This window comes from Myotis daubentonii, chromosome 10, assembly GCF_963259705.1.
Source record: "Myotis daubentonii chromosome 10, mMyoDau2.1, whole genome shotgun sequence".
Taxonomy (NCBI): domain Eukaryota; kingdom Metazoa; phylum Chordata; class Mammalia; order Chiroptera; family Vespertilionidae; genus Myotis; species Myotis daubentonii.
This window is the reverse complement of record NC_081849.1, coordinates 51,212,661-51,238,142: the sequence shown is the minus strand read 5'-3', so window position 1 is coordinate 51,238,142 and position 25,482 is coordinate 51,212,661. Positions and strand designations below refer to the sequence as shown.

Sequence of the window (25,482 nt, the reverse complement as noted above, 5' to 3'; positions counted from 1 at the left end):
AATCTGTATTCACCAGCCATCTGCTTTCTTCAGTTCTGATACTGGCTGCCAAGTGGTTGTACCACGAGAAATGAGTGATTTCCAGCCTCTGGGTGACCTCAGTGATGTCCATTTTCCCTCTCATTTCCCCCCAGTCATCTCCTCTCCCGTTTGCTTTCTCAGGTATTCTATACTTTCACCAATACCTGCATGCCCTTTCCCTAACCCTGCACTCTTGGAGAAAATGGAATCCTTGAAGTACAAGCTCTTCCAACTTCTCTTGTACTTTTCTCTGGGCTTACATATAACTGATTAATTCATTCCTACCCTTTCTCTCCTATTGGGAGAGAACAGAGGACCCTTCTCTCAGAGATCAGTCCCTTCTTCTGGATACTGAATTATATAGTCTCCTCCTCTTCCTCCTCCTCCTCCTCCTCCTCCTCCTCCTCCTCCTCCTCCTCCTCCTCCTCCTCCTCCTCCTCCTCCTCTTTCTTCTTCTCCCTTCTCCCTTCTTCCTTCTTCCTTCTTTTTCCCCCCACTATTCTTCCTAAAGGTACTTCTTGCATTGTTCCCTCTGCCTCATAACAAGAAACTGTTGCTTTTTACATGGCCCTTCCTCTAAGCCTGCCTTTGACCATAACCTCACAGTAAGCTACCATCCTGTGTCTTTCCTATCCTTGCCCAGTGGACTTTCAGAAAGAAAAGTCTTTGAATGCTGTGTTCTTCTTCAGCTGGTATCACTGCTATAATATACAACATGGGGCGGGGGGGGGGGGGGGGGGGGGGAGGAGGTGGTGACTAGACTGGCAGACAGGCTGGCCATCAAATGATCTCATGGGAATGTGTCATTTCCTAAATCATCACAATCTGAGCTTTGAACCTCAGATTTTGCCTCCACAGCGAACATTTCCAAGAAGTGTCCCAGAAGTGGTCAGATCTGAGACGGATAGAATTATGGTGATCAAACTCACAGTGACCTGACATTAAACCAGAATCCAACATACTACTTTTAAAAGTGAGAAATATTTCTACCCTGGGGACAAGAATTCATTCCTAGTAGTAAAATTACACAAGAAGTCAAATTATATAAAGTCATTTGTGAGTCAGCATTTTATTTAAGCAATGAGCTTGACTGACTTAAGAGGTTGGTATTTTAGTGGTTCATGGTTTCAACTGGTCACACATGGAGGTAACTATTTTTAGAATACTGATATTTGGAGGTCTTGGATACCTGTGTTTGTAGTTCAAAGTCCTCAGAGTCCCAGACTTGCGCAGTACAAATAAATTTTGTGTCTTTGGCAGATTTGTGGTTCCCATGTGAACCATTTAATCTTCCTATAAATACATTAGGACCATCAATGAGCTAGAATGAAATCTTCTCTTCTTACTTAGTTTCCACTATGCTGTCCTTATTAGAATTATGTACTGATTTTACCAATCAGGCTTTCGGAGTCCCAGAGATATACGATCTCTACCCTCACTACAGCAGGTCACCAGGGATTTCCTCATCGCCAAATCCAGGGGACAGATTCACTCCCAATCCTCCTTAAAGATGTTAACTACCCTCTGGTTGTTCTATCACATTATTCCATTGGCTTCTTGCTCTACCTTCTTCTGATTCTCTTCTTGCCTCTCTGACTTGTCCTCCTTAGTGTTGAAGGGGATCAGAATATGCCTCTAAGCCTTAAATTATCTTAGCAGCAGGCAATTGAGAAACAGCAGAAGCAAGAAAAGCTCTCTACCTTTCTAGCACTCTAAAACTGGACATTCATTTCACTTTGTGAAGGTGTCTCCCTTTCTCATACCAGGAAGGGAAGAACAGTCTTTATCACTGCAGGTGGAGATAGCACCAAGATGAGTCTAAATAAATAAAACTTTAATAAGTAACCCATATCTGCCATTAATTTCCCCATATATTTATCTCCCCACAGTTTACTGCCCAAACTCCTCTCATTTATCTAGTTTGGTCTCCACCATTTATCACCCTTCGTTAAAATGATATATAAGCCCTTGGGTCTAAATGCTGTTTTGGATCTTCACTCATTTCCTATGAAGACCTCTGTGTACATGCCAAAATAAACATCAAATAAAATGTGTATGCCTTTTCTCCTGTTAATCTGTCCTTTGTCAGTTTAATCAGAAATCCTATCTAAAGAACCTAAGAAGATAGAGGAAATGTTTTTTCCACCCTTACATGTCTTTACTTATCTTCTTCCTACTTGTAAAATATTGCCTCTGTTTTATTTTATTTTTTCAGTGGTTTGATTTACATTTATTATGTGCAAATTCTAACATTTTTTTCTTTATTTTATAAAAATTAAACCATCTCTTGCTCTTTCAGCAACTGATTCTGTCCCCTAAATATTATGCTGCCGCTCAGATCTATATAATGTATTCACTCAACTAATACTTGTTGAGTGCCTACGTTGGTCCCAAGCCCTATGGAGCAAACTTTCTTGGAGTTTACTTTCTAGAGAGGTGAATTTCAAAACAAGGGCATAAATGTATAATATATCATTTGGGGGAATGTAGAAAAATAAAGCAGATTCAGAACATATGAGAAAAATAATCCCTCCTATCATTTACTAAAATATGTGCCAAGATCTATTTACATGTCTTCATCTAATTTAATCCTTTCAATGTAAACAGCTAAATATTACCAGCCACGTTTTTCAGAAGAGGCTCATCATTGTCCAAAGTCACCAATAGCACTAATAAAAGGTAAAACGAGATTTAAGTCCAGATAATCCAACTATAAAACTTCTCTTAATCAGCACACTGTACTTCCAAATATTGCAAATGCACATGAGAACCATCTGTGGAGATGTTTTTTAAAAGCACAGGTGTCTATGCTTTAATCTAATACTACATCTCAATAAACATCTCAGTTGGAAGAGTTAGGACTGTGTATTTTGGTTAAGTACCAGGTAATGTAAAATCCTGTTCTTGGTTGTCTCCTGAATTTCTGTCAAGTACCTTAGTTTAACATGTACAAAACAGAACAATTTTTTTTCTTTCTGAACCTCCTCCTCTCCCTCTTTTTCATATTTATTAATAAAACTACCATTCTTTTTTTAAAAAATATATTTTATTGATTTCTTACAGAGAGGAAGGGAGAGAGACAGAGAGTCAGAAACATCGATGGGAGAGAAACATCGATCAGCCGCCTCCTGCACATCTCCCACTGGGGATGTGCCCGCAACCCAGGCACATGCCCTTGACCGGAATCGAACCTGGGACCCTTCAGTCCGCAGGCCGACGCTCTATCCACTGAGCCAAACCGGTTTCGGCAACTACCATTCTTATGACCATGTATTACTCTGGCCCCTCCAGGGGACAGAAACCACACAGTAATGGGAAAGTTTAATATAAAAAACTATTAACTATTAAAGGGAATAGAAGTAATGTAACAAGAGATGGCTGGTAAAAGGTCAAAAGATGAATCTAGGAATAAGAGATAAAAGGAGCAGCCACTTCCCCCAGGGCTGAGATTGTGTGCACCCACCCCTTCCAGGCTAAGGCCAGACCTTGCTGGAGGGGGCAGAGCAGCTCACTGGGTTGCAGAGAAGTCGCTGTGGTGCAATGCTGGTGGAACTTGCCAGAAATGAGCCCTCTAAGGTGACAAGGAAAGCTGTTCACAGGGAGGTGTCTCACTGGAGGCATTCCACTACAAAACCTTCAGTGGCGGGAGGGGGTGGGTGGGGAGTGATGGGGAAGGTGCTGGAAAAAGACACGCACTTCTCCAGAACCCTTCCTCCTGTGCTGTCTACTGACAAACTTTAACCTTGTAACGACTGGCAAAGGGAAAACATTGAAAGGCCCTGGTTTGCTTCACAGAGTAGGCTTTGGGTGAATTTGGAGCTGAGTGGCCATCAGTGACTAACTGGTACTTCTCCCCCTCCTCGTCTTTCTGGTCCAGTTGGTACCATGCCCTACAGAGCTTGCCATGGAAATGTCTGGGCTTCTCCACAGCTGCATCACCATCTTCTGTGTCCTTACTGGTCTCCGGCTTCTTAGTAGTTCACATTCCAGCTCTCCTTACCATTGCTTCCAGAGACGTTGTTCTTAAAGTCAAAAATGCTTGTATTGATGGACGATGTTAATAATTCCTCTGTGAACTTAACACGGGTTGCATGTGAAACCAAGAGGTGTAGTACCAGCTGGTCTAAAAGGACAGCAAATGAGTATGGCAATACAAAACTATATCTGTAAATGAGAAATTCTCTTCTTGAATTTTCTATCCTGTTTTTTAATCTGGTGAATTATGGTTTAGAAGCAGTCATACACTAAAGGTATTGTGAGAGATAACCGATGGAGTGGAGAATTAAAGATCAGAAGTTTACTTTCTCAAGCCTGCATTTTAAATACCAAAAAAGAAGTCCTTTAGTTTGTTTTATTTTTTTAAAAAATACATTTTTATTGATGTCAGAGAGGAAAGGAGAGGGAGAGAGAGAGAGAAACATCAATGATGAGAGAGAACCATTGATCGGCTGCCTCCTGTATGCCCCACACTGGGGAATGAGCCCACAACCCGGGCATGTGCCCTGACTGGGAATTGAACCGTGACCTCCTGGTTCATAGGTTGATGCTCAACCACTGAGCCATGCCAGCCGGGCTGTTTGTTTTATAGTTTTTAAAATCTTTATTGTTGAAAGTATTAAATTCATCCCCCGTTTCCCTCCATTGACCCCTTCTAGCCTGTCCTGTCCCTGCCCCAGGCCTTCACCATTCTATTGTCTGTGTCCAGGGGTTATGCATATGTGCATACAAGTTCTTTGGTTGATCTCTTCCCACCCACCCACCCTCCCCTGCCTTACCTCTGAGATTCAACAGTCTGTTCCAATCAAGAAGTCCTTTTAGGCCCTGTATTGAAGCAATGAGAAAAATATGACTATGATTATTGACTAATAACCCAAATAATAGTTAGTGAGTTCTTGCTATACACACTGCCCTGAAGGTGCTTACACCTGGGCAGGGCTGGCATCTCCATTAGGCACAGTGTTGAGGACCCATAGTGAAAATATTTTCATTTCTTTTAAAATCAGAAGGAAAAAATGAACTTTTAAGTTAAAAAAATATTTTAACATATCAATAATATTTGCCCGTGCACTCTAACAATTATAAAATATAAATTTTGGGGTTTGTTTTTTTTAATAGAGGGAAGAATCCACAAGGCAAAGTGCTTACAGATCCTTGAAGTCATGACATTGCCCTATGGCTGGGGACTCTAAGCTGGGCATTTAGTTCAGTGTTTTCTCATCTGTGGCTCATGGACTCACAGTTATTGTTTTTGTATATTTTTTTGTAGGCTGAATAATAATCTCTGAAAAAGAATTAGGTGCACCTTAGTGATGGATAAGATAGGAATTTATTTTAAAGGGTTTCTAAAGACATTCTTTCATATATATTCTCACCAGTGACTACCAAGAGATAGCTTCTATGATGCATGTCTGGAAAAGGTCCACATAATTTTGTGATGTTAGAAAAGTCATCCATAAACTGGAATGGCTGAGAAGCATTGATTTAGTAGATTTACATAGCAACCATATCAACATTTTTTAAAAATCTTAGTTATTAGTATAACTGACACTCTCTGGGCTGAGCCAGGATGTGTTCGTTTAGGTCAAGGGCACACATGTATCATATGGTAATTCAGAGAGATGACTCACCTGGTCTTTAGTTAGAAGGGGAGGATTTTGTTCTGAATCTCCAATGACTCAGTTAAAAGAATTATAAATTCTTCCAGCCTTTACAGTGGGTCTCTAAATTGTGAATGGAGTTTAGGAATGTGCATATATAATTTCCTTTCATTTTGTGTTTCATTTTAAGAGAGGGTACTTATTGTTTTTTGTGTTTTTTGTTTATCCTAGTGAAAGCCATTCTGTAGGTGAGCAATGCTATAGTAGAGCTCAAGCCTTCTACATCCTAGGAAGTTCTTGTGGTAGAAAGATAATGGGCTCCAGATTTGGACAAACCTAAATTGAAATCTTTAATGAACTTTTTCTGGTTATGTGTCCTTGGAAAATCACTTGATTTCTCTCGAACATAAATTGCTTTTTATTCTTGTAAAATGGGTAGAAAAATATTTCCCCCAGATGTTTCCCATTTTTATTGAGCCATCTTCTGGGTTTAATATCCTCTTATTTTGTCAAACAGAGGATTAAGGTGAGAGATGAGTACAGTTTTGTCCAGAAACCAGCATAACAGTTGAAATTCCATTTTAACGCTATAGAAAATTTACTGATTTTATTTATAAAATAAATATTGATTCCTTAAAAATATATTAAATTCATAAAATTCTTGGCATTTGTCGGTATGGAATTGTCTATTCAGGGTATTTCATATAAATGGGATGATACAATATGTGACCCTTGTGTCTGGCTTCTTTCAGTTAGGGTAATGCTTCTGAGGCTCATTCATCCCTTGTTGTGCCTACATTTGTACCTACATATGTATATTCTACTGAATGCATTTACCACAGATTGTTCATTCATTCATCCATCAAAGGCCATTTGGTCAATTTGGCTATTGTGACTAGTGTTGCATTAACACTACTTGTTGCATAAACATTCATAAACATGTTGCATAAACATTCTTGTATATGAACTTCTTTGAGTAATTTTTTTCAATTCTTTTGAGTATATTGCTGAGTCATATGGTAGCTTTATATTTAACTTTTTGATGAATTGCCAAAATGTTTTCTGCAGTGGCTGAACCATTTTACATTCCCACCAATGTATGAGGGTTCCAATTTTTCCACATCCTTGTCTTAATTGACTTTGCAAGGTTGTTGAGTGGCTTAACTGAGATGGGAGTTTTGAAAGGGAAAGCACTTCGCAGCCGTCCCTATAGCTCCCTCTCATCTAGATTTCTCAGCACTTGTGTCAACCAGGGACACCCTTGACCTTGCAGCATTCACACCCCCATGGCTCTGCCTCACACAGGTATCAAGGTGAATGCTTGGCTATGGGCTGGGCCTGGGAAGAGTTGGAGGAGGTGGTGGCAGGACAGAAGGCTTCCTGGGGATGATATTTCTTTGTCCATATCCACACAACTCCCTCTCCATTTCCCTGTCCAGGCGCCCTTTCTCTTGCTACCTGCTCTCTATTCAGACCGCACTTTTTTCTGTAAACAATTATAATTAATATTTTCTAAATTTAGTATTCAAAGAGTATTGTAATAAAACATTTGGAACCACGCCCTCCCTGCCCCCCAAAATGTGCAGAACTCCATCATCTTAAGCAATTGCTGTCATTTTCCTGGTGCTTTCCAAGCCCATATTCCTAAATGTGAGCTTAGGTCAGTGATTTTCCCTTCCAATACCCATATGTATCAGCAGGGATAATTTGAAATATAACCATGTCTGGGCTCCTCTCCAGAATTATGTATTCATTGTCTCTGGGGTAACGTCCCAGAATCTGCTGTTCTGGGATTTCATTGTGATACTGGTTCACAGCCAGGACTGTGAACCACAAGAGAATATAGATCTTTTTTCTTTGACTTTCAATTTGTAAATCCATTACCTAAAACTTACAAGTAATGATCATCTATATTGGTGAGATTTGTTAGAAACATTTTCAAAATTTGTTTTTATAATCTTTTCAGTATCCATCCATTTATTTTTATTTTTTAAAAATATATTTTTATTAATTCTAGAGAGGAAGTGAGAGGGAGAGAGAGATAGAAACATCAATGATGAGAGAGAATCATTGATCAGCTGCCTCCTGCATGCCCCCTACTGGGGATCAAGCCCATAACCTGGGCGTGTGCCTTGGACCAGAATCGAACCCAGGACCCTTCAGTCTGCAGGCTGACGCTTATCCACTGAGCCAACCAGTTAGGGCCATCCCTTTAATTTTACATCCCCCTTTCACATACAGTCCTGTGAGGCAGAACAGAGGATGACCTATGTGGAGAGCAGGGGAGTGTCTGGTCCGAAGTGGTCTCTAATCTTAAGTGGGGAGGGGAGGCAGGCTAGCGGTCTCTTAATCTTTGAGATCTAGATGCAAGGACTCTGATGTGCAGCTGATGTGTGTACACATTCAGAGGGCAGGTACCAAATCATATTCTATAATAACTGCCATTTATCACCCCCCTGCCGGATTCTGAGGATTGTGTTTAGTACGTCACAAACATTATTTTTAATTCTCTTCAAATAGGTATTTTACAGATGAGAGATGAAGTAACTTATTTAAACCTGCATCCTCTCACCCATACAATATGGCTTCTCTGCCAAGAGAGCTTGCTGAGAACCAAGCCAGGGAAACATGGGTTAGTTAACACCCTAGTTCTGAGCTTGGAGGGAGGGAGTGGCTAGCTAGCCAATAGCAGCGCCAGAGACAGGAGGTTATAGTTGCTGGGCCTTTACCTGTTCAGTTTGAATACCCAGCCCTGGACAGGGCACAACTGTGGCTTCCTCAGCTTTGCTGGGATAAAGGCTTATTATGCTCCAAAGTATACATTGGGGGGGAAGACAGGCAGTGTCTCCTACTCTGATTGCCAGGGCCCTTACTGAACATGGTCTTTATTTTCATTCTTTGGAGTACCAGGAGGTTATTTTGAGAGGGCTTAAATTGGGGTGGCTGCCAGAGGGTCACTGTGTCCAGGAGAAATGGGGAACTGGGGGATTGGTACTGAGTGGTCTGAACAGAGAGAGGAACAGTGACTTGCTCTGGGAAGACTCTATGGAGGCTGGAGGGGTAGTGAGACTATCAGTGGATGCCCCTAACCAGCTGGCTGTTGATGAGCTGTGAATAAGATGCAGCTTACATGGCTGCATTTGAACTGTGTCACCCAAGACTGGAATACACATAGGTTAATCGTTGGAATACAGGTAGCTGACTACACCAGGACGATGGGAAACTGTTCGATTAATGGTATAGCAGTCCCAGCCACAGTGAAGAGAGAACATCCTGCTCTTCTAATTATTCCACTCCAACTAGCCATTTGATAATTCAGCTAGTATTTATGCAGTAATAAGTATTCCAGGTAGAATTTGAGTTGATCTGAAAAGGCTAAGAATTACAATTAAAGGATGAGGGGGAAAGAAAATATAGAAGAGGATAGTTATAGCAAGTGGTTGACAAGAGAAAAATTATGAGATGTCATAAATTGAATTACAATGGCCAGAGAGAGAGAAAGGGACAGAAGTAGTTCACCAGTTAATAGCTGTGGGCCCGAATGTTATGTTGGAGATTTCAGCCAACCTCCAGGCATCTATTAGCCAACCAGCCCACTAGATGTCACCCCATCCTGCTTATGCAAGAACTTGCAGGATTGTTGGCTGCAACCAATCAAAAGTAGGAAATATTTCTCCTTACAGACTGCAGCTATCATAAAACCATCCCCACTCCATCTTTTCTGGATCCCCCTTCCCTGTAACCATGTAAACTCTTTCAGAACAACCTAAAATCTTTCTTCCCCAAAACATAATGTATAAAAGAGCTTTTGACTCAGGATGACAGGTGTGCTGTCTTCACCAACTAGAGTTGGTATTGGTGGTTCAGACTTCATTCCCAGGTCCTGTTCCTTTTCTGGCTAGCATTTGGCTAAATAAACCTTTTCTTTCAGAAAAGCTTTAATAGTGAATTGTTTTAAAACATAGTGATTGATGCAAATAAATATTGAAGTACCTTCTTTTACCTAACAGCAAACTGGGAAACCTCCAAATAGCTAGGTATGAAGTTCCTTCCCCACCCTGAGAAATAAAGAGCCCAGTCAAACAAACACCCCCCCCCCCCAAGTAATTTCTTACTGTATGGCTCAAAGATGTAGCTTTAATACTTTCCTCCTATTTTTGTCCCTTCCTGTCATCCACTTGCCTTTCCCCAGGGTTTTCTTATTCCTTTAAAAGAATTTATCTTTATCGTTGAAAGTATTACAGATGTTCCCCCCCCACTTTTTCTCATTGACCCCCTCCCTCCCACTCTCCCCTAGGCCTTCAACACCCTATTGTCTGTGTCCATGGATTATGCATATATGCATATAAATTCTTTAGTTAATCTCTTCCCCACCCCATTCTTACTCCCTTTTTATCCACTAGTCTTATATTTGGGACTACATAAACATTTTGTTGGAAGAGTAGATGGTTCCCAGTTTTATGAACTCTGTGCTACTACAAAATGCATATGAACACAACCTGTGTTAATATTCCCCTTTTTGTTTTACTGAGGCTAAGTAACAGATCCTGGAGTGACAAGTCAAAGAGTGTCATGATAGACTAATTCTTCTTGGAACTTTGGAAATTTTCATATTATTAGTTGACCTGCTGATTTAAATGTAGGCATCACAGGGAATTTCTATGAAATCAGAAGAGAAGTAGGGGACACAGAACTGAAGGTCAGAAGTCCTATTTCAAATTGCATTTTAACACCTGGTAAAAAGCATCGTTAAAAATTAGATCAAACAGCAGAGAAACAGCAGCACAGGCTGCTGAGAAGGTCTGCAGCTAACATTTGCTGGGCAGGGCAAGAGTTTGGAGGCTCCAGCTCCATTTTATCGCACTCTGTGACTCCATCCTGTATCACGAGAGCTCACCCACACAGGTGGCATCCTGAATTCTGCTCTGAATGAGCAAATTCATAGTTAGCAAAAAGCTCAAGTGTGGGTCCTAGGTCAAGCGCTCTGGTAATTGCGATCCAAAGGTGGCTCTATTGCTGTAAACCCATCTAGTGTTTAGGAAAGTGCTAACAATGTGGCCTGTTCTAGAAGCATGTTCTATTTTGGGGGGCTGAGGTGGGCTTATAAACTAATTGAAACTCTCATTCAGTGTTATTTAACATGTGGGACATAGGCTCCTAGTAGCTCTGGACTTATTGACAGAGGCTGGCAAATCCGAATGATTTTATAGCATTTTGTAAAGACTTAATAAATATGTCTTACTCTTTAACAAATATTAATTTTACAAAGATATATTGGGTTGAATAAAATGCAACTTTAGTTTAAGTGTTATTAACATGAATGAAGCTTTTTATTGTGTACGTATTTTTAGTCAATGAATATCAAAGGATAGCTACTACCATCATGTGGTATAGTATAATTACTACATCAAAAAAAATTCTAGAAGATGGATCCACCTACAAAAAATAATTAAGAAAAACCAATTTAGTTGTTATTTAAAAGAACTTTGAAATTATTTTATTTTACTTCATTTTAATTAATGCTCTCAGGGCTGAACAAGTGCAGTCTATTATAAGGTAGCCTAAAGGTTTCATTTGGTAGAGGAGGATTTTATTCTGATTCCTCAGTGACTCAGGTCAAAGAATTTTAAATGTTCCAAGGCTACTTTTAGAAGGAGGTTTTAATGTGGGGGTAGGATAAGATGTGGGAAAATAGGCCAAGGTAATTTAGTTTTCATTTGTGTCTAAAAATTAAGAGAGTATATGAATCATCTCCCACTGTAGCTAAGTCCACCACACCCTCAGTTATATCTTAGATCAGTGTATCTGGTAGGGTTCTGATAGGAAGTCCAGTGGGGACTAATTACAGAAGTGTTGGGCAAGTTTAGGAAAAGCAAGAGAGTTCAGCACCCAAGGGCTGGGACTGAAGGGGAGAGGAGAGAGCAGTTCCTGGAATCTGAAGAGAAGGTGATATGGAGAGGGCCAGGTGGCAGGCACTGTGGACTACAGGAGAGGAATTTTGTGGTAAGGGAGTCAGGAGAAGAAACGCCCTGATTTGATTTTAAAGATTTTAAAGATAGAAACATAAGGAGGTTTTAAGACATAGCTATGGACATATAAGCAGTTAGTGGTAAAATTCAGACTGGAGTTCAGTCTCTTCCTGAAAATGAAATTTGTCAGCAACCAAATGTAATGAGGAATCAAATTGAATACATGTTTGAGGATCTACCTAGTAGTATCCACTGAGCTGACCCTGGGACTCAAAAGGTGAAGACCTCAACACAACCAAGAAGGTGACAATCTGGTGGAACACATACAGTACAACCACCTCACAAGTTTAAAGGTGATCCATCACAAAATCCAAATACACTGGGCTGCATATCCAAAGAAGGGGAAATTTAACTCTGCTGAGGGAGAGCATAATGAAATCTAGTTTGTATTTAATGAAAAGAGGATGCCCTCTTTTCATACCAGCTATTCCTATCTGCCCCACTGTTCATTAGTTTAGCAACTATTTGTGTGTCCGCATCTGTGTATCAGACACTCTCTTAAGAGTGAGGAGGAGCTAGTCCTCCCGATTACCTCGCAATTAAGGATATGAGGGAGCTCTGATGCTGAGGGGCTACTGCAATTTGGAAAATTTTACCACTAACTGCTTATATGACCATAGATATGTCTTATAACCTCCTTATGTTTCTATTTTTTAAAATAAGGAAAAGAGAGATGGCTGCGGTTCCTGCCATCCTGAAATTCTAAGTACTAGCAGTGATGGCGAACCTCTGACACGCGAACTCATTTTTTTGGCTGATTTTTCTTTGTTAAATGGCATTTAAATATATAAAATAAATATCAAAAATATAAATCTTTGTTTTACTATGGTTGCAAATATTAAAAAATTTCTATATGTGACACGGCACCAGAGTTAAGTTAGGGTTTTTCAAAATGCTGACACGCCGAGCTCAAAAGGTTCGCCATCACTGTACTAAAGTGATGAGAACTCTGTAGAGCCACAGCACTCAAGAAGGGAAATTATTTTTTTTTCATCTCCACAATGCTATCCATCTCATTACAACGCAAAATAACCTTCCCTAAGAACCCAGTGCAAAAGTTCCCCTAATTGTCAGAACAGCAGGCAAGGTAACCCCAGGTGTCAGTGGGTCCCTGGACTGACCTCGGAAGCTATACTTCAGCAAGTGCAGTAACACATTAAGGAGCTGGAAAAAGGAGTTCCTCCCAGCTCCTCGCACCCCTGGCTCCCCGCCCTGTCCCGCCCTCCCGCCCGCCACGCCCACTCCCACGGCCACGCCCACTCCCACGGCCACGCCCCTGCGCGCTGGTTGGCTCCCGCGGGCATGATGAAACTTCCCGCACGCATTACAGGAGGCCGGCGGTATAAAGTGAAAGGAGGCCGGCCGCGCCGCCCCGCCCGCCTGCTGCCCACTGCCCGCTGCCCAGGTCTGTGCTCCCCGTGCCACCTGCTCACCCGCCCCGCTCGCGCCCAGGTAAGCCCGGCTCCCGCGCCCAGCGCAGCGCCTCTCCCCGCTAGCCTCGGGGCTGCCCCGGGGGCGGGAGGAGGATGCTGCCTGGCCCCGCAGACGGGAGGGCAGATGCGGCTCCGGGCTCAGCGGATGCTGCGGCTCCTGCCGGGTGAGGAGGGCGGGGCCTATTGAGGCGCAGCCGGGAGCCCCGGGAGGGGAAAGACCGGGGTTGTGGTCCGCGGAGGGCGGGGTCCGTGAGCGTAGAGGGGAGGCAGCGGCAGCCTAAGTTGCCCCCTGTGAATTTTATTATTTTTTATTGCGTGGAGGCCTGTGGAAATTGTCGCAGTCCCGAGACCTTCCCGGGCACCGGCTGGAGGGTGCACGTGGCCGGGTGCTGTTGAGTCCCAGGGGGATTTGGTTGCCTGGTCCTGGTCCAGAAGGGGGCGGTGTCGGGGTGTCGGGGTTGTGGGTCTCGGCCTCGGGGATCCGCACTTTCCCTCTCACCTCTGGCTGCGCCTCTTTTACCTAAACACCCCCTCCCCCCGACCCAGGTGACTTGCTGAACACAACCTACGGAAAGAGAGAATGTTGAGGGCGACAGGCGGCGTGGTACAGAAAAAGGCAGAAGAACTGGCTTACTCGTTTTCAGTGGATTATCTGCTCAATTGAACTAACTTCATATTAATGTTACTATTTTGAATAAAAGACCAGTTTTCTTCTCCTCCCGTGGCCCACAGACCCAGGATCTGTTGCTCTGGGAGCTTGACTAATAATAATTTAAAAGCACCGAGAACTCTTTTTTTCATTGATTGATCGCATTGCAATCAGATTAATTAGAAGCAATTTAGTCTTGTCCTGATCGGTTGTTCAGTGGTTAGAGCATCGCCTGTGGACCGAAGGGTCGAGGGTCCGATTGCCGGTCAAGGGCACATACCTCAGTTGCTGGTTCGATCCCGGCCCAGATCAGGGGGTGTGCGGGAGGCAACCAGTCCATGTGTATGTCTCTCTCTTCCCTTCTTCTCTCCTTCCCTCCCACACTCACGCTCTAAAGATCAATGGGAAAAATATCCTTGGGTGAGAATTAAAAAAAGAAGAAGAAGAAGCAATAACTGGTCTTGAACCTGACCAGGAGTTGGCTGCTCAGATCTTAATGTAAAAATAAAGTGACATGAAGTTTAAGTAGTTGGTAATTAGAGTGTAACACACCAAAACCACTATCCAATTCCGCAGGGACTAGCCATATGTGACTGTATTGAGAACTTGAAATGCTGGCTAGTCCTAGTTGAGATGTGCTAGTTCCAATTGAGAAATGCCTCCTCGATAATTGTTAATACTGATTAAATGTTTAAATGATTCTATTTTTGGTAAAATGTGCTAAATAAAATATATTTATTGTTAACTTCACATTTTCTCTCTTTTTTTAAATGGTGCTACTAGTATGTTTAAAGTTACATATGTGGCTATTTGTGTTGGACAGCACTGATCTAGAAGTTTATGAGGAAATATGGATAATTACCGGGAACAAGTAACAGCAGTAGGACCTTTGCCCTCTAATGAGACTGATTCCAATAAATACAATAGGTGATGGTTTTAATCTGCTTTTTTTCTGCTGGAGAAGTAAATGTGCTTCACAAACTTGGACCTCCTTTTTCCCTTCCAAGTTAGTGGTTAGTATTTATCTTTAGCAGGCTTAATAATGGGATTCTCTAAGCAACATTAGTAGGACCTAGGTAAATAAGTGATTGGCTAATGACCTCGTGATTTTCAAAGCATTTTTCCAGCCCACTTTTTGTAAAATGTAAGTTTCAGTTGAACAGCATTGTAATTTGATAGCTGTGTTCACTACAAAATGATCACTACCAAAAGTCTAGTTATTATCCACTGCCACACAATTGACCCCCTTCGCACCTTTTGCCAATCCTCCAACCCCCTTCTCCTTTGGTAGTCACTGACTTGTTGTTCTCTATATCTATGAGTTTTTGTTTTATTTTTTAGATTCCACGTATAAGTTAAATCATATAGTATTTATCTTCTTTTGAATTATTTCACTTAGCATTATAACCTCAAGGTCCATATAATTTGTTGTAGATGACGAACTTTTTTATGGCTTAGTAACATTCCATTGTATGTATATGTGTGTGTGTGTGTGTATATATATATATATATATATATATATATATATATATATATAAATGGAGTGAAAAGTAGGTGAATTATCAATAGTCATACTTAAATCTCAGTGAATTTTCCCACTAAATCACATTGTTGGGTATTTGGCCCAGTGTGTGGAAGGGACTGGCATAAGACATATACTGTATTTCCCAGTTGCCTGTGTTAATACCATAATCAATTAATTTGTTCTAGTCTCATTAAGAGGCCAAATGAAGCTCTGTGGTTCATTTAGATACAAATGAAATACCCTTAGAAGATTGCTCAAAATGATTGATAGAACCTAAGTATGTATTTTTTCTTTATGATCTTTGTCCCAAATTATCTAGGCATTTGCTGCAAATTTACATTTTTAAAAAATACCAAAATCAGTCATTTCCAAATTACTATTTTGATAAAATAACTGTTTTGAGCTGGCAGCATCCAAATAAAACAGCCCTTTATTTCACAGTTGAAAATTTGAAATTGCCAGATAATTAACATTCGTAGGAATTATCTATTTACTTATTGGCCTACGGGATGAACCCAGCTGTTTTTCAGAGATGTCATCACTGTCTATGGCCCATCTACTCTGCTTTTTTACTGACCAGAGCAGTTTTGAGACAAAAATATTTGAGAACATCCTTTAGGGCAATTTGATGGTGAACATTGTGTATTTCTGCCAATGTAATTTTTGTTGTTGTTATAAAGCCAGAATATCTGTATCAGATAATATTGCTTTCCTTTTCTCTTTATAATTTCTTTTATCACATTTGAATAAATCACTTAGTGGTAAACTAGGAGTTGTGAAACGCTTATAACAGCTGTATATCTTCATATTACACTTTAGCAGCATGTATCATCTTCCATTCTACCTGCTATCTTCTATGTGCGGTTAGTACAGGTAAAGAGAGTACATTTAATTGTCTAGGAGACCCCTGAGGATACTGTAGTAATCTAGAGAGTCTCATGGACTTTTGAGATTCTGGGCTGGAGAGAGTAGGGTGGGGTCTCTGGGCGGAAGCCAGCCTACATGTCATCTGTATTTTGGGAGTGAACCTCGCATGCAGAATAGAATGTGGCCTGAACACTGCCAGCTCTAGCCGACCAAACCCCAAGGTGAGAGAGATGCAGGCTTCGGGTGCTAAGCCGCTATAGCTGGCTGGACAAAAAGGCCACCCATCTTTCCTGAATACTTGTAAGTAAATTAAGTTATTTTCTACTCCTGTTGGCCTGCCATCCTATGCAGTAGATAAGATAGTTTATATTTCAGTCTTTGAAATGGTTTATGCAAGTTTTTGGAATCAAGATTTAATACAAACTCGGATTGGATACTGAGTCTTTAACGGGTCTGCTTTTCCCTCCATAGAGAACACGTCGCTTCACCGCACCATGTGTGGCATTTGGGCCCTCTTTGGCAGCGATGACTGCCTTTCTGTTCAGTGCCTGAGTGCGATGAAGATTGCACACAGGGGTCCGGATGCATTTCGCTTTGAGAATGTCAACGGATATACCAACTGCTGCTTTGGATTTCACCGGTTGGCGGTGGTTGACCAGCTGTTTGGAATGCAGCCAATTCGAGTAAAGAAATATCCTTATTTGTGGCTATGTTACAATGGAGAAATCTACAACCACCGGAAGGTAAACAAAATGAAACCAGAGGATATCTTGATGTGATTAAGCCTTAGAGCTCATTGGGTATAATCATTTTTACATATCTTATAAAATGGTTTTTACTTTTCAGAGCACTTTCCATGTTCATGATCTCATTTGTTCCAGTTATATAGACAGGGCACTGATGAGCAAAAGGGTAAAATGACTTGGTCACACAAAAAAAGATAAAAAATAAAATGGGAATTACAATTCAGGTTCTTTAACTCTTAGTGTCCTCCCCCCACCCCCCATCATGAATTTAAAGGTTAATTAGAGCCTATGCTAGGCTCGGTGTTAGGTGCTGGGGATTCAGTAGTAAATAAGAGAGATAGGTCTGCACTGTAAAGAAGCTTATTCTATTTAGGGGGCAGACAAAAAAAGTCATTGTACATATAACATCATCCTGACAACATGAATATGGAGCTGGTGGATATGGGAGATCCAGTTTTGGGAAGGGTAGTCAGAGGGGGTCGCTTGAGAAATTGACACTGGAACTGAGAGGCAATGGACAAGCATCAGCCAGCACTGGGAAGAGCATTTCCTGTAGAGGGACTGGCAGGTGTAGAAGCCCTGAGGCGGGAAGCAGTCCTCAGATTGTCTTAAGAAAACAAGTTAGGGTTGGGAAGGCAGGCAGGACCAGATCAAGTAGGACTTGGTATAGTATGGAGTTGGAATATCATTCTAAGAGCACAGAGATTTGAGATTTAATAGTTTGGAGGTGATCATATTTGTAGTTTTTCTATAATGTTGTCCTTAAGATATTTATGGTGACTGCATTCTTCCACTTAATCAGAACAAAGGACAGAAAGGTGGCCAGATGCAATTAAGTGCAAGAAGTAGGACTTTTAGCAGCATTAAAATTGGAACAGCTTTATAATCTGGTAAAAGTTTACTCTTAGGATGAGAATGGGTGAGGGGATGGAAATTCTGACCTGAGGAAGCTACGGTAAACTTACTAAGAACCTTCCAATGTGGAATTATTTGGCTAATGTTTTATAAGAAAATTTAAATCTAAAATTTGCAGGGTTTTTTGTCATCCTTCTTTCCAACTTTTAATTTTAAAAGGAACAGAACAATGAAAACCAATTGAATAACTGCTAATGTTTTGCCATATTTGCTTTATCTCTGTTTCTCTATATTTATACACATATACATTTATTTTTTGTTATATTTAGAGTATATTACACATACTATGACTTCTAAAATGGAAGAATATATCTCTTAAGAATAAGGACATTCTCCAACCTAATACCAATACTGTTATTAAAACTAAGAATACAGCCCTAACCAGTTTGGCTCAGTGGATAGAGCGTCGGCCTGCGGGCTGAAGGGTCCCAGGTTTGATTCCGGTCAAGGGCATGTACCTGGGTTGCAGGCACATACCCCGTAGGGAGTGTGCAGGAGGCAGCTGACCGATGTTTCTCTTTCATCGATGTTTCTAACTCTCTATCCCTTTCCCTTCCTCTCTGTAAAAAATCAATAAAATATATTTTTTTAAAAAACAAAAAACTAAGAATCCATAATACCTTCTAATATCTAGTTTGTATTTCCCCAAGTTTCCCAGGAATATATTTATGGCTGGGTTTTTTTATTGTTAGTTTGTTTATTGGTTTTGAGCCAGATTTCATTCAAGGTTCATATCTCTGGGTATTTTTTGAGCCTTCTTGATACACACCTATTCATGGGTAGGGTTTTATATTCTAACCACCCTTTGGACTTTTAGTTTTTATCTCTAAACCGTAGCTTTTGCCATTGTTTGTTGTCTGCTTATAGGAACACTCCATTACAGACTTCTCATTTGAAAAGTTTTTATAGTTATTCATCAAATGTTTTTCACATTTATTAAGGGCCTAGAATATATACATCAGGCATCATTTGTCTAGGTGTTTGAAGACAAAATGGTGAACAGGGAAGGTAAGAATGGAGTTTCATGCTAGTGGAGTCCAGGAGGGGAGCTATTAAAACTCCGTTCTTACTAAGCCAGATTAGTACCAAATACACAAGAGTGCTAGGTTGTATTAATGGTTCTATTAGCCTGACTTTCACCTTAAACAAGACAGGAAATTCCTTCTTTACTTGAACAGCATTGCTTCTTTTGTGTGTTTTGTTAATAGTTATAAAAAGTTAAGTATTTTAAAAATATTTCTATTGTAAATCAGCAAAGTATGTTGTATTGTCAAAAGCAGAGAGGTTCCATTGCTTCTGTCTGTCATCTGTGGTAATCCAGTGTGAGTAGAAATCTGTCTAAAGAATGGACATTTTAGGCTCTTGTAAAGTATTCTGCAACAGAAGCTCCAAAGCCCTCCTGTTGTTGATGAAAATAAATTTACTACTACCACTAAAATGCAGCCTGAGGTGTATGGGGAGTGGAGGGAGAATAAGGCAAGGAGAGGAGGAATCTGAGTAAAGGCTGGGGCATAGAGGAGGCTCTCTCCCTGCAGGGAGCAGCAGGGCCTTGCAGCCAAGTCCAAGGGCACTGTGATTTCCAGATAGTAGCAAGATATGGGAGCTTCTCTCTCAGCAGAGCAGGAGGTGGTACCTGTGAATTATTAACCCATAAATTACCTGCAAAGTTTACGCCCAAGAGCAGTGATGACATGGTAGTAGAGGGAAAGTTTGGGAAGCTGCTGCTTGCTAAAATCATTGGATACTTCAGGGTCACTTATCCCTCAGGTACTTAAGTCCAGACGGGTCAGCAGAAGACCGTTCCCACACCTCACCTGCCAGTGACAGATCATCTCTGATGGTCTCTTAGAGCAGGGAGAGGCAACCAGAAGGTGGCTTTGTAGACACTGGAGGCGGCCAACCCCCATTTTTGGGCTTTGTTCTGTGAGGGCTTAGAGACAGAAGGTCCACAAGTTTATATGAAGCATGTTTCATAGGCTGTATGTATACAAACATGTAAATTTTAAAATATATATATATATTTTTATTGATTTCAGAGAGGAAGGGAGAGAGAGATAGAAACATCAGTGATGAGAGAGAATCATTGAAAAACTACCTCCTGTACACTTCACACTGGGGATCGAGCCTGCAACCTGAGCATGTGCCCTGACCATGCACCTGGTTCACAGGTCGACGCTTAACCACCAAGCCACACCAGCCAGGGTAGACTTACTTTTTGAAAATTAAAAACGTGTTTTAAATGTTTAAACTTATCTAGAATTTCCACCTGATTTTATAGGAACCTTTTTCTCTCCCTTGTCAGCCAGAAATCATGAATTAAGTACAGTTTGCCAGTGATGATGGAGATCCTCAGGGCTTGGGAGCATAACTTAAACTCCCTGACTCTGCAGTGATAGTGACAGTCCCTTTGCTGCTCCTTTGGATCATGTGCTCTGATCAGCTCCACTGTCAGTCTATCCATCTGTGAGAGGTCCCTGTACTTCCACTGCAGAGGGGAGGACTGTATGTCCTCCCCAGGGACCTGCAGCTTTGTTTTGGACCACGTGTCTCTATTATTGTGATGGAATCATTTATTTGCCGGAGAATAGTGCCAAATATGTTTGTGCTTTTGCTTTCTATTTTCATAGGTGGGTCTTTTAGGCTGACCTAGAAGAAACTCAGTCAGTACTATATTCTGAAATCAAAATTTCACAATATTAGAAGATACACTTGTAGGGTCATGGCAACTGGGCAACCCATTTGCTTAACTTACATATATACAGGGGTGGGCAAAAGTGGGTTTGCAGTTGTGAGTATGCGAAACAGAGTTTGTTCTTGTATTATGTATTATTCATTGTATTATTTTCCATACAAACAACGATAAACCTACTTTTGCCCGCCCCCTCCATACCTCCACGCATTCCTGCTCTGGTGCATTATCTTCACATTCTGTTTATGAGAATGCAACTAAAATTTTCACAGAATGCCATGATTCTTCTAAACCACTCAAGTGCATGAAATGATTATTGAGCGTAGAAATATTGAAAGAACTTGGCAATAAAAAATTATTAGTGAGATCAACCAAAGGACTTGTATGCATGCATATAAGCCTAACCAATGGACAGAGACACCAGGGGGGTGAGGGCATGAGAGAGGGGAGAAGAGGCAATGGGGGATAAGGACACATATGTAAAACCTTAATCACTAAAGAAAAAAGCCTATATAATAAAAGGATAATATGCAAATTGACCCTAACGACAAAACGACCAGAACGACTGGTCACAGTCACTATGAGGTGCACTGACCCTCTCTTGATTCTTTTCCTCGGCTGGCAGGTTCTGATCGCCCGATGGCGGATGGGGAACCAGGGGTGGGTGGCAGCGGGGGCTGGAGCCGGCTGCGGACAGCCAGGGAAGATGGCCCTGATTGCAGGCCAGGCCAGGCCATACCCACACATGAATTTCATGTGCTGGGCCTCTAGTAAATAAATAAATAAATAAAATTATTAGTGAATGCAAGGATTCTAACACTTTAATTTTGCTATTGCTTCCTTAAGCTGCAACACCATTTTGCATTTGAATATCAAACCAAAGTGGATGGTGAGATAATCCTTCATCTTTATAACAAAGGAGGAATTGAGCAAACTGCTAGTCTGTTGGATGGGGTATTTGCGTTTATTTTACTGGATACAGCGAATAAGAAGGTGTTCCTGGGCAGGGATACCTATGGAGTCAGACCATTGTTTAGAGCCATGACAGAAGATGGATTTTTGGCTGTGTGTTCAGAAGCTAAAGGTAATGATATGTTTTTTTCTACAGATTTTCATTATTATCCTGGATTTTATGTTTTTCCCCCCCTAGGTCATGTTTACAACTCCCATAGGGGGCAATCCAGAATTTTACAATTGACTAAGTAAGTCACGGACCCTCTGGCTTTGTGTTTTTTAAACCAAGTAGTTGGATTCTCCTGTTAGCACTTAAATTCTGTAATCCTTGAAGTATAAATCTATGTAGTAAATTCATTTAATTTTTGTTGTGCTGATATGCTTTGCATATAGTTTGATCCCGTATGTCTTGGCAAGTTTACCTCTATCATCTATCTACATATATAAAAGCCTAAACGACTGAATGACTGGTCGCTATGATGCACACTGACCATCAGGAGGCAGACACTCAATGTAGGAGCTGCTCCCTGGTGGTCAGTGGGCTCCCACAGCGGGAGCGCTGCTCAGCTGACCGATGGGCGCCAGACACAGGGCTCATGGCTGGTGAGCGCAGCTGTGGAGGCATGAGCCTCTCCTGATCGGGACTGACTGGGCACAAGCCCACGGCAGGTACAGTGGGGCCAAGATGAGTGGGAATGGCAGGCAGGAGCAGCAGGTAGCATTGGACTGCTGGTTTCGGCCCAATCCCCACAGGCCACGACGAGGGGCCCCACTGGTGCATGAATGCGTGCACTGGGCCTCTGGTATTATAATATTAGGTTTGGTCCTGCAGTTGTTGTACTGTGGAACCAGGTCATAGCTATAGCAAATATTTATTTAGCATTCTGAAAACAGCTTTATTGATAATTCACATACCTTACAATTCACCCATTTAATGTATATAATTCAGCGGTTTTTAGTATATTCACAGATATCTGCTACTAAAACTCCTGTGAGTTTTAGAAAATTTTTCATCACCTAAAAAAGAAACCCTGTACTCTTTAATTGTCACTCCCCATCCCTCTATATCCATCAATTGTTGAACCTCTCTGGAGACATTTCATATGAACGGGATCAAGTCATGTGGTCTTTTGTGATGGGCTTCTTTCACTTGCATAATGTTTTCAAGATTTGTTTGTCTTGTAGCATGAATTGTACTTACTTTTTTTTTTTTTTTTTACTTTTTACAGCCAAAAGATATTCTGTTACTTGGATATACCACATTTTGTTTATCCATTTGCCAGTGGGTAGACATGTGGGTTGTTTCTCCCTTTTGGCTATTTTGAATAATGCTACTATAAATATTTGTGTGCAAGTTTTTGTGTGGACATACGTTTTCATTTCTCTTGGGCATATCCCTAGGGTGGGCTTGCTGGATCATGTGGTAACTCTGTGTTTAATTGTTGGAGGAATTGCCAGACTGTTTTCCAAAGTGGCTGTGCCATTTTATATCTCCATCAGCAGTGTATGAGGGTTTCAGTTTCTCCACATCCTCACAGACTTTTTCCCTAACTTTTTGATTCTAGCCATCCTGCTACTTAGGAAGTACTACTTCATTGTCCTTTCAATTTGCATTCTCCTGTGGACAGGGATGTCAAGCATCATTTCTTGTCTGTGTGCCATTTGTATATCTTCGTTAGAGAAATGTCTGTTTAGTTCTTTGATCCTTTTTCCTGCCGAGGATCATTTGATTTTTTAATATTTTAAAAAATTAACAGACTGCTTTTTAGAGCATTTTTACATTTCAGGAAAATTGAACAGAAAGTAGAGTTCCCATACAGGGTGGGGCTAAAGTAGGTTTACAGTTATGAGTACATGAAACAGTTTATTCTTGTATTTTTCTTTATTAATTATTATATTATTTTCCATATGAACAACTGTAAACCTACTTTTGCCCCACCCTATATATTCCTTCCATTATGTTCATCAAGGTTACAGAATACATGATCAATATGCAAAAGTGAGGTTATTTTTTCCCATTGATTTCTGGAGAGAATGGAAGGGAAGGAGGAGGGGGAGAGAGAGAGAGAAACATCAACATGAGAGAGACACATCAATTGGTTACCTCCTGCAAGCACCCCCACCGGGGCTGGAGAAACTGCAACCGAAGTACGTGCCTTTGACCAGGAATCGAACCCAAGACCCTTGGGTCTTAGGGCCAATGCTCTAACCTTTGAGCCACACCAGCCAGGGCAACATTCATCTTTTATCTCTTACCTAGACAGTGGTAGCATCCTAAAATCTGGTCTATCTGCATGTCTCTTTTTGCTTTATTTCAAGTCTTTTCTCACTTATTTTCTAGATTTAATATTGGCTGAAGCAAGAATAATGAGATCAATAAAAGGGTCCTTAGAATACGAGTCACAGTGTGGGTACTAAGAGATGTCTGAATTGGTCTATTTTCAGGCATTTCAAATGGCACAGAAGAAGTATACCCGTTAAGCACTATTAGGAAACCCCTGTAGGGAGAACACAGGGAAAAGCAGACCTCCCCTGTGTCTCCTTTGGGCCTGATAATTTGATATGATATAGAATTATAACTTTAAATTCAATTTACCCCTTGAAATTTCTTGACTCACATTTTGCATCCTTCATAACACTGCCCTTTTCCAGACCGAATGATCTCAGCCAGGGTACTGCAACAGTTTTTCTTTCTCATTGCTTTTAGAATGACTTACCAAAAACTCATTTTATTTTGCTCCTGCAGTGGATATGCATTTGTATTAAAAAGGGAAAATAAATAGGAATTTAAAGGATATTAACTGATCATGAAAGTTACTGTGAAGTGTGCTCATTCGAATAAAGTTATCTTTTTGAATTTGTAGGTCTTGTTAACTTGAAGCACTCCACAGCTCCTTTTTTAAAAGTGGAGCCTTTTCTCCCAGGACATTATGAGGTTTTGGATTTAAAGCCAAATGGCAAAGTTGCATCAGTGGAAATGGTCAAATATCATCACTGCAGAGATGAGCCTCTACACGCCCTCTATGACAGCGTCGAGAAGCTATCCCCAGGTAATAAAGCAAACGCCCACCTACCCATTCCCCACCTCTCTCCCAAAGGAGGATTAGACTCACGCATCATTGGAATGATTTCCTATTGATGATCTGTTTCCTATTAAATTTGGAGGTGGCACAGTGGGATCTGACAAACTCCACTGTTGAGCAAATGCCGTCAGGATAGATGTTAATGATTCTATCCCTCTTCGCAGCAAGTAACTCAGCCTGAGCATGTCTGGCGCTGTTTCACCTACTTTATGTGTTCACAGGTTTTGAGATAGAAACCGTGAAGAGCAACCTTCGCATCCTTTTTGACAATGCCATTAGGAAACGTTTGATGACAGACAGAAGGATTGGCTGTCTTCTATCAGGTGAAGACTGTTAAAAAAACAACTAGTTATATTTATCATCTATTTGTTTAAGTTAAAGGATTTGTAGCTATCCCTGAGGTTTTGCCCATAAAATATTTACTTTATGACTTAATCTTTTCTCCATTATAGGATGAAACAGTTTTCTCTAAGCTGCATTTCATATTTATGGTAATTTAGCAAGTTAAAGTTACACTATAATTATTGTTGGGATGAGTGAGTAAACATTTTTTAGAGTTGTGTGTAGTGATTGTTGAACCCATTCAAATGCCGTTACCATGATCACTGGCTATGTTAGATTTTTCTCTTATTAAAGTTGACTTTCAGTTTATAAAAGTTGGGGATTTAAAATGATAAAACTCCAGTCTTGGTGCTTAATACGAACGCAGGTCATCTGTCCCAGTCTGTGCACAGCACATGACCAGTACACCTGTCGTCTTGCTCGTAGGGGGCTTGGATTCCAGTTTGGTTGCTGCCACCCTGATGAGGCAGCTAAAGGAAGCCCAAGTCCAGTACCCTTTCCAGACATTCGCCATTGGCATGGAAGACAGTCCTGATTTACTAGCTGCCAGAAAGGTAAGACACCATCTCTGCCTGTTCCTAGAATGAAAATAAAGCCAGTAATGATGATTCTGTACTTCTGCTATATTGACT

The 25,482-nt window shown here is 41.0% G+C and overlaps 1 protein-coding gene across 2 annotated transcripts in view; it reads left to right on the top strand.

Annotated features, from left to right (window-relative positions):
• The window catches only part of ASNS (asparagine synthetase (glutamine-hydrolyzing)), an 87,059-nt gene that overhangs the window by 55,716 nt on the left and 5,861 nt on the right, over positions 1-25,482 (top strand). The window contains exons 1-6 of one of the 2 annotated variants that reach the window (XM_059712388.1): positions 12,978-13,099; positions 16,593-16,864; positions 21,318-21,555; positions 24,290-24,475; positions 24,730-24,831; positions 25,277-25,404. In XM_059712388.1, the coding sequence (XP_059568371.1) occupies positions 16,616-16,864; positions 21,318-21,555; positions 24,290-24,475; positions 24,730-24,831; positions 25,277-25,404 (903 nt within the window). In that variant the 5' untranslated portion in view covers positions 12,978-13,099; positions 16,593-16,615. Of the gene's footprint in view, positions 1-12,977; positions 13,100-16,592; positions 16,865-21,317; positions 21,556-24,289; positions 24,476-24,729; positions 24,832-25,276; positions 25,405-25,482 lie in introns of those variants that run through there. The other variant, XM_059712389.1, reaches the window with a different exon arrangement.